This window comes from Poecilia reticulata, linkage group LG18 (genome assembly GCF_000633615.1).
Source record: "Poecilia reticulata strain Guanapo linkage group LG18, Guppy_female_1.0+MT, whole genome shotgun sequence".
Lineage (NCBI taxonomy): Eukaryota > Metazoa > Chordata > Actinopteri > Cyprinodontiformes > Poeciliidae > Poecilia > Poecilia reticulata.
Genome location: NC_024348.1, coordinates 6,037,787 through 6,047,190, shown reverse-complemented (window position 1 = coordinate 6,047,190; position 9,404 = coordinate 6,037,787). Strand labels below are relative to the sequence as shown.

The 9,404-nt window shown below is 39.9% G+C and overlaps 2 protein-coding genes across 2 annotated transcripts in view; one reads left to right on the top strand and one right to left on the bottom strand.

Annotated features, from left to right (window-relative positions):
- The first annotated feature begins 4,726 nt into the window (after nt 1–4,726).
- LOC103480246 (uncharacterized) lies at nt 4,727–5,900 on the top strand. Its single transcript, XM_008435128.2, has 2 exons — nt 4,727–5,493; nt 5,599–5,900. Exons 1-2 carry the CDS (start codon nt 4,765–4,767, stop codon nt 5,794–5,796), a joined length of 927 nt encoding a protein of 308 aa, XP_008433350.1. The 5' UTR covers nt 4,727–4,764; the 3' UTR covers nt 5,797–5,900.
- A 1,293-nt stretch (nt 5,901–7,193) lies between these two features.
- The window catches only part of ankrd46b (ankyrin repeat domain 46b), an 8,771-nt gene continuing 6,560 nt past the window's right edge, over nt 7,194–9,404 (bottom strand). The window contains exon 4 of the mRNA XM_008435129.2: nt 7,194–8,285. Within this exon, the coding sequence (XP_008433351.1) occupies nt 8,069–8,285 (217 nt within the window). The 3' untranslated portion in view covers nt 7,194–8,068. The remainder of the gene's footprint in view (nt 8,286–9,404) is intronic.

Here is a 9,404-nt window from a genome sequence, read left to right as displayed (position 1 = left end):
GAGATGTTCTTGAGTCACTTGAAGTCCCTGTGTCCACCATGCGTTGCCAGGAAGGACATGGCGTCCACCAGTGTTGTCAATAAAAATTGGGATCTGTCAATTGCATTTAAACTCGCTGTTGTGTTTTCTGCAGTATTTCAAGAATTGCATTGTTGGATGCATATGCATAAACATGTAGATTAGAAGGTTTTTGTACTAAATCAGAATTAAAAAGGATGGATATGAAGAAGCTTTCACTACAAACTTTATTTTGTTTAGTTTAGTTTTGTATTTCTCATCCTAAGAGCCAATATTTCACAGAAGTGTCATATTATTGCAGCACCAGTTGACGTGATTAGTAGCAGGTGTGGGTGTGTTTTGTTGTGTACACAGCTGCAGCAGGGTATTATATATTTGAACAATTTGCAGTGTGTAATGAATTGTCTTGTTTAAATGCCCGTTGATGCAATTTACATGTTTTTCTTGTGTCATTCATAACAAGAGTTCAAATGGGGTGAGGTCTTCAATTTTATTTCTGAAGGCTCTTACCCATTGATGCTCAACAGAGGACAGAGGCAAACTTTGAGGAAGTATGCCGTAAAATTTAGCATCCATGTAAAGTTTTTTATATCTTTAACAAAAGTAACATTTTTGACTACAATATTGACATAATATGGTCATTGTTTTAATACAGCTGGGGACCTATTCTACGGATTCTTACCCGAAAGAAGGGCTGTACGGTCCAAAGAAGAGGCCTGGAACCTCTTCAAGGAGTTTCCTGCATCCCCTAGGGGAGGACACACTGGCATTGTCAAAACACGCAGTGCCATGTGTTTCCGATTCTATTGGCCCGGTATGACAACAGACATTGAGAAATGGGTATGTAACAACATAGTTAACAAAATCTTTATGGTCCAAAGTGTCGTAAAACTTATAAACTGTAATGTTGTAAAGGTGTCTCATTGTGACCGGTGCCAAAGAGTTGGACCTCCCCTCCAAGTTGTCAGGGAACTTAAGTGCATAAAGGTAACCATCCACAGCGATTCCTGAAGTTTACCTCCTCTAGGACATTGTTGCTCATACAATTACAAAGAAGTCTTGTTTTCCAGTTTGCTGGCTGAATGTTCGGAGATTCATAGCTTTGGACAGCTATGAATCTAAGAAGTTTTTGGTCGGAACACAAAAAATATGTTAATGTTCGGTATGAAGAACCATTTCCGCTGTTCAGGGAACTGTGGAAGTCTGTGTGAAACCTGTTGATCAGTTTTTGTTAATATTCTAACTATCAAAAACACAAGATGGCTTAGGAGCATATCACAGAATTTTTCATTCCAAACAGAACTAATTTTCCCATAGGCCATGTAGGAACAGTCCAAAGCATTTAAAAAATACAGATATATGAAATACTAAATTGCAGTATTTTCTGTTATGTACTAGTAGAACATGATGGCTTGTCAACAGAATATAAAGAGTAGTACTTGACTATTTTTGGTAAAGTACACTCTAAATGCCTTTATTTGTTCCCAGACAAGGTGGAAGAGTACTGTGTGGCATGCAACATGCTTCACTATAATGCTACAGAGAACATAATTGACATGGTAAACAATTAAACTGTACAATTTAACGCTTCAAACACATTACACTTGCTAACTTATTACTGTTTTCTTTTCCTGTCCACTTCACAGATACAGTGTGACTACTGCTCAAGGTGGACACACAAAGAATGTGCCTGTGAGGGATTTACCCCCTCCCTAACAGGTGCTGCTTTTTGTGTACTTTATATATTCTAATTTATTTGGGTAAATGTATTGTGAGCAGTGCTGACAAGCACCTGGTGTTTCCAATCACCCTCATTGGGAAAATTCATTTTCTGAGAGGGAGGAGAGATGTATTTTGAATTTTGCTTGGGCCCAGATTGTTTTTGTTTCTAGTTTTGTTTGAGTTAATTGTAACTGTGTAGACATTTTTTAGGAATATATCCATCCATCCATCCATCCATTTTCTGCCGCTTATATTTTAGGAATATAGTTTAGTACAAATGTTTGTTCTTTCTTTCTGGAAATGTGAATGTCTCCACCCCTCTAATCTTTGTGGAAGCCAATCCTTTAAAAGCCAGGCGCACCAAGGTTTAAAGTCCAGATGAGAGGGAGATTCTCCCTCTTCTTGTGACTGATATGCTATGCTGTGAACTGAACTGAAACTGAAGATAAAAGAAAAATATTGAGAGCTCTAAAACTGCTGGCTCCAGTCTGGTTTCTCTTCGGTCGCAAACTAACAGTGCCACAGACATGGGTGACATGTTCAAATGGAAAAGGTGTAATTTAAACAGTTTTACCCCACCAGTGACAGTGTGAATTATTAAAAATACAGAAGTAAGATATTCTACAGTAAATATATTGCATCATACAACTGATGTCATTGGGATTAATCAAGAAGTCATACAGTCGCTAATAACAAAGTGTTATTACATTAGCAGCTGTATGACGGTCTAACACTGGTTTAATAAAGATGGTTAAATATAAAATATGGTCATCATAGCGTACAATTGTCTGACAGAAATAGCTGTCAGTTTGTCCTACGTGTATCGCGATCTGACAACGTATGATGATCCGACAGATATAGCCATCAGATTGTCATACGCGTATGACAATCTGACAACGCATGGCTATCTGACAGAACACCGGTGAACATTCAGTCAAGTTATTGGCTAATTTGAACAGATCCGTAATTATCTGGAGTATGTTTTTTCAATGTTGAACGTTTACATGCATATTGGTCAGATTTATCAACCTTTCTGATTGTTTTTTTTTTTCCTTTGAAAAAATGCAAAAGCCTTTTTCACATTGAGAGCATTATTCCCGCTGTTGTGTCGTCTTATATACGTTTTGCAGCATGTTTTAATCCTTTTATTGCCTTTTTGTATATATTAGAACCAGTCTGGTTGAGAATGAATCGTCAGCCTAACCTCCCCCTCCCGACCCCTCCATGGATTCTTCGAAGATTCAATCTCCAAAAATGATTATGTAAGTGTTAATATCTCTGAAACTCTACATTTCTGTTATTGAGGCTTGTTGTTAGAGTTGTAGTAAAATGTATTCCTTCGTTCCATTCCTCATTGTTATGTTTTTGTTTGTTATGATCCAGAGACCGACATTAACTATCCTACTCAGAGACTGAAGACTATCCGATGCGGTAGAGGAGCATGTTGGTGTCCTCGGCCAAACTTCACGAACAGCCCAACAACCTGAAGACAATCTGTTAGTGAGTGGACATCTCTCCGGTGGAGTGCAGAGAGGAACTGACTCTTATCAACAGAAACAGAAACTGGATAAGAAATGATGGATCTGATTATCAGGTTGGTCTGTTATGTACTGTAATATCCAGTAATCTACCTGTTAAAAGAAAATTTACTCTCATATTACATAAACTGCTTGCTTTACTTTCTCCACCTTGTACTTTGAACAATTTCATGCATATTGTATTGAAGAAAAATGTATTAAGCATACTGCATTTTGTATTACACAGCTGATATGTCAGACCTTTTAATAAGCGATATGTGAATGAAAGTGACATGTGAAACATGCATATTATTCCACGTTGTAATATGTTTTGTAATTATAGTGCACGTTTTGAAATAAATGCATTTAAGAAAATTATTGCCTCTATATTAAATGTTTATTTTCCAAATAATTTTTAAAAGTTCCAAACAATAAAATACCTATTTAATATTAATTACAAATAACTCTTAAGAAATTAAAGAAGTACTCTGAGAGTTAATATTAAGATCTAACACGGAATTATTGTCAGTAAGTGTTAAATTATTAATTCCAACAGATTTGATATCTGACACTTTATAAGAGTTAAGGTACTAACTGTTCAAAAAGAGTTAAATTAACACTTTCTGGTGTGGACCCATATAGACACTTTAAAAGTGTTGAAATCAAATCTGACAGTGTTAATCTGGGCCTGCTGGATTTGCTGTGTAATTTTCCACTGTCACCACTTCCTCTTCCAGCTCCCAGCTTCTTCTTATGCTCAATGAAGCAGCAATGACTTCATGTAGACTCAATAGCGTGTCTCATGGATCTTGTGGTTACAGTGTGCATGTGAGGAAAAGAATACAAAAGAGGCTGGGCTGGCTCGCTGTCCAGCCTCTTTTGTATTCTTTTCTCACATGCACACTTCAAAACTTAGGTTACTAAACTGGTAAAGTGCTGATTTGATCTTCTGCACAACCAAACTTACAGTTTCCCTGAGGGAAAAGCCCAAGGGGATTAATAAAGTTTGCTTTCTCTTTTCTGCCTGCCTGCTGGTCCCCTTACCCTCTTGCCTCTTCTTATTGCATCATCACCTCACCTACCCAGCTTGTGTGCTTGTGAGCAAAGACCAGAGAGAAAATCTGTGTTTATGTTGGCAGTTGAAATGCAGATGATATACACAAGGACCTGAAGCAAATGGTTTCCTCAACAATCTACCCAGGTCAGTCACCCAGTATACCAGTTCTTTCCAAATAAATTCTTCTCTCTACTACATGTCAGCTGCCGCAGATTTAGTAATTAAATAATGCCCTGGGAGGGCAGTAGCTGCCCATGTGAAGGTTTTAGCTCTTTATACACGCTTTACTCTATTTTATAGATCTGGCCCGCCTGGCCTGTGACAGGAGGAAGGAAACCACAAGAGATTTCCTGTGCGAGGAGGGAGGAGGAGGTCCTCATTATTTATTCCTCCTCCTTCCCCGTGTCTGTCCTCTTGTATCAAACGAATACTTGACGCTCTGCGCTCTGGATGCGCACAGCAAGTATGTCTTCGGTAGGAGCAGGAGGCGTCTTTGCGTTTCTTTTCATTCTCGCTGTCCGCCTTCATGCTGCGGACTGCATGAAGGTGATCGTAGGGGACCGGTTTGAATTTCCTGTGAACTGCGAGCCGGGTGAGTCCGGGACGCTGCTGCGGGACTTGGGGGATGAAGGCACCCGGCAAGTCGCTACATACCAGAGCGGTCAGTGGACAGTGAGCAGAGAGTACAGAGATCGGATGAAGACCAACTTATCAAAGACTGTTCTCACTCGCGCGCTGTACAACGATGAGGGGATCTACGAGCTGACCTGCTCCAAGTCTGGCATACAGCGCGTGCAGCTGGAGGTAGTTTTTGCTAGTGAAAGGTCCGTTACCCAGGGTAACAACGTGACGCTCCCGTGTTACGTTAAAACCACCGGGAACACAGGCTTAACTGGGCGATGGGAGAAAAACGGGAAACCTCTGTGTGTGAAGAACTTCGACTCTGATGGCTGCAGCGGGACCCCTGCTGACAGACTGACTGTGTCCACTGACTGGTTCACCAATGGAGATCTGTCACTGACCATTGAAGGGACGCAGCCTGAGGATAGCGGGGATTATTTCTGCTACACCCAAGATCGACGTGGGAAACAATCTGGAAATCCTGCTGCTGTTAGACTGACTGTCACTGAGAAAAAGTCTCATCAGATGATCACCAGCAGCACAGCAGCACCGGGAAATGTAAGTGGCTCCATGAACCAAGTTTATTCTCTAGGTGAAATATAAAAACTGTAGTGAGTCTGAATGTCTCTAAAATCCCGCCTCTCTCTCTCTCTTCCTCTCCAGGAAACTCAGAGTTGTGCCGAACACGCTCAGCCTTGGCAGATCTCCACCTGGGTTCTCGCTGTGATCCTGCTGCTTGTTGCTCTTTTTGCTCTTTGTTTGTGGCGCCGTGGCAAAAGAAACTGTGATTCTGGGAAACTTTACGAGCTGCTACAGAGACGCTGCCATGATTCCAACCCTACTGAAGCTACAGGGGTTTAAATAGACCGGCTTATTTATTTATTAGGGGGTTTTTTTTGTCATCGAAGCTCATGAATCCGGTTCATTTTTTGTAAGCATTTGTAAATAAAACTATAAACCATGTAGTTTGGATGTGGATTTTTTTTTAAATATATTTGTAAAGCTGTCAGCTCTTAGACATAATTGTGGCTCCTGACAATTTTGTATCCTCTTTTTGCTTCATTAATTTTGAAGGTTAACCATTAAAAATCAGATAATCAGAATAAAATCAAACATCTTCTACATGTGGTGTAATCTAGATTTTCATCATAATCAAATATCCAAATACGTTGCACGTAGTTTCTACCCATTTAGCTGCCTCATCCATGTCTGTTAACAGAATTAAAATGATATAAAACATTGACTATAACTGCCTTGTGCCCCATCAGCTGTACATCAACAAACTTTTCCAAGGACAAAAATCATGAGTCATTCAGACATGTGCAGCGCCTGCAGTATGACGTATAAAAAGTTACAAGCACTACATGGGCAGCTACAGATGGGAGCTGCTTATGTGATGTGTGAATAATCACATCAGAGAGAGAAGCGGGTTAGGCAGGTTTAGTCAGACGTGTCCGCAAAGCTGCATTTTTGTCCCTTGAAGAAGGCAGAATGTAGGGAAACAAACGGAGCCATCAGGACAAGATGGAAAATGAGGTGTGGCATTGTCTGCATTCCATACCACCGAGAAAAGGAACACCAGACCTGGCCAGTAAAATCTTCTGCAATTATCAAAGAAGCATTTTCACGACCTGAACATGATTATCTGGGAGGGTCAGTGGGGCGGCCAACATTTTTCAGTGCCACTGATTCCACTATGCAATCAGAGGAATGTGCAGTTTTTCAAAGCCGACTGACTGACTGGCTTAGTGACCAAAGGTCTGTAAAGACCCAAAGCCACATGTGGAAAACTGTCTGCAAGTTTATATCAGTCAACAAGGCAGTTCAAAGCTCTTTACATCATAACAACACAAAAATATAAGGTCATAGAACACAAAATGCACAATTATTGAAGCATTGATATCGTTCAAAAATGTTGTTTAATTTATTATGGTACAAAAGCTATTCTAAACAGGTGGGTTTTAGTCTACATTTAGAGGCACTCGGTGTTTCAGCTGTTTTGCAGTTTTCTGGAAGTTTGTTCCAGATGTGGTGCATAGAAGCTGAAAGATGTTTCTCCACAGTTGGTTCTGGGGATGCAGAGCAGAACCAGAACCAGAAGACCTGAGAGATCAGAAAAGTTGATACAACAGCAGCAGATCTTTCATGTACGTAGCTCTAAAGTTGATGGTCAAAAGTATAACTTAGCAGGTAGCCACTAAACCCATGAATGGCTGAATATTTCATTTCTAAACATGAATAAGACTCAGGAAGCATGATTCTTGATCACTACATTTGTTCTTGACTTTATTTTTTACAGCAAACCAGGATTTACTTTAGATGCTTTATTTACACGGATATAGCAAACTGAAAAAAAAGCAATCAAGCAAAGAATGATCAGATAAATGAATATACAACAAAAGCATGAGAACTGATCTGCATTCATAACCCCACAATAATCCTCTACATGATGGTCATCATGGTGTTAAGTGGAATGAAACAAAGCTGCATGCTTCTTTAAATGGACCCTTTTAGTCTAGAGAAACAGTCGAGGTGCTTTTCTGAGCATTTAGACGTTCATCACCTCTACAGGAGGCTGGAGATCACTTTTAGTCATCGCAGCAAATAAAAAAAGGACTTAATGATATTTGGGTTTCAGGCAATAAAGACAGCAGAGATGCAGGAGTGTAATAAACATTCAGTATAAAGAAAAATGAATAGATAATAAATAAAAATAAGAGAAACACTGTCAAAATAAAGGATACAAACACTGAAATATACAGATTGTAACAGGAAAAAGACTGTTGGAGAGTTAGAGAGTCAAACACAACAGGAGCAGATGATTCTGGACGAGTCCAGCTTCAGTCGTTCTCATTTCAGATTCAAGATTTAACACAAGACTGAAACTAAACTACATGTTCTCCTGCCTCTTAGTGAACTAATCAACAATTTTACATTAAGTAAAGGCAAATATTAGAGGAGAATTTGTTAAGATTTTTCCTTTTAGCTGACAGGATAAGATGATAAAACTGGGCAGCAAATGAATCCACTTTTTTTGTTTGTTTGAGCAGAACTTTGACTCAACTTCTCAACCTTCTCCCCTCCATGCTGATCCTTTTCCACCGTCGTCACTTCCTCCTCCTGCTCCTCCTCCTCAGTGAACCAACTCCAGTTGGCTGCTGGAGAAAGGCAGCACGCCGCTGACGTAGTAGGCGATGCCGAGGGAGAGGAGGGCGATGACCACCAGCAGCAGCAGGACCCTCCAGAAGCCCAGGTCCTCCACAAACTCCTGCCAGGTGGTGCGGAAGCTGGACAGGACGCCCTCGCTGCTCTGCAGGTTGGGGTTGAGCAGAGAGTGGCTCTCCATCGCGCTGGGACACACAGAAGAGACATGCTGACCAGTGGACCATCAACACACAGACAGCTCTGCTAGAATTTCTCCTATTTGTCATCACAGCTTCACCCGTGGCTCCATTCTCTCGTGTTTCAGGGCTCCAGGGATTCCCCCAGAAAATGTTCTATGCTAGTTGGTTGGTTAAGAATAACTAAACACCAACTATAAAGTAGTTTTTAAAAAAGGCGACCACACAAGACGATCTAAAATTTTGGCTCGAGTTGTTTCAGCTCGAGCAAAAATGTGTCCAAAGTTTTTTTGATCCTAAATCCTTGACTTGTCACTTTATTCTCTGACGTTGTAAGCATGTAGACCAGTGGTTACAGCGTTCCAGTGTCTCAGTTTTCCTCTGACTCAGAAAGATGGATCTGATAATAATGGTGCCTGTAGCACCAAATTGAGATAAAGGTTCACATTTTGGAAGGACAAGAATCGTAAACAAGCACCCAAATTTACAATGGGATGTTTTAAATCAAAGCATATTCATGTGCTCGGATGGCCAAGACTTAAATTTAAGAAACTTTAGAGACTTTAAAACTGATGTCCACAGATTTGTCCAATATGACAGAGTTTGAGCTGTTTTACACTTAGGAATTCTGAATCTCATCTCAAAGTTCATTCCTAATTACAAAGATAGGTAGTTCTACAAAGTACTGACTTAATATGGTAATTTTTGTTAGAATTACCATATTAGAAAATGCATTCCAATGAGGTTGATTTGCCTATTTGTGGTACTGAAACCGTTAGCCGGTTTCAAGGTATACCGCGATACAAAAGAGTCACGGTTTCAAAACCACTAAAATTCTTCGTCATGCCGTTCCAGCGGGATGAGTTTTTCTTTTCTGGTTAGAGATAAAGTACAGGTCAAATCCCATCGGTCATATGCATTTCATTTAATTTAATTTGCTGACCAACAACAGTCAAAAACGACCATCTGTACATGCAGGACAAATGATTGACTTTCAGGTTACTGCTGTGCCAAAGCTAGTTTAAAGTGAGGAAGTGCTCTCAAAACTTTCAAAGTACTTTTCCTGTGCCTGAAGACAATGTCCTAATAAAGCTCTTATATATATATATATATATATATATATATATA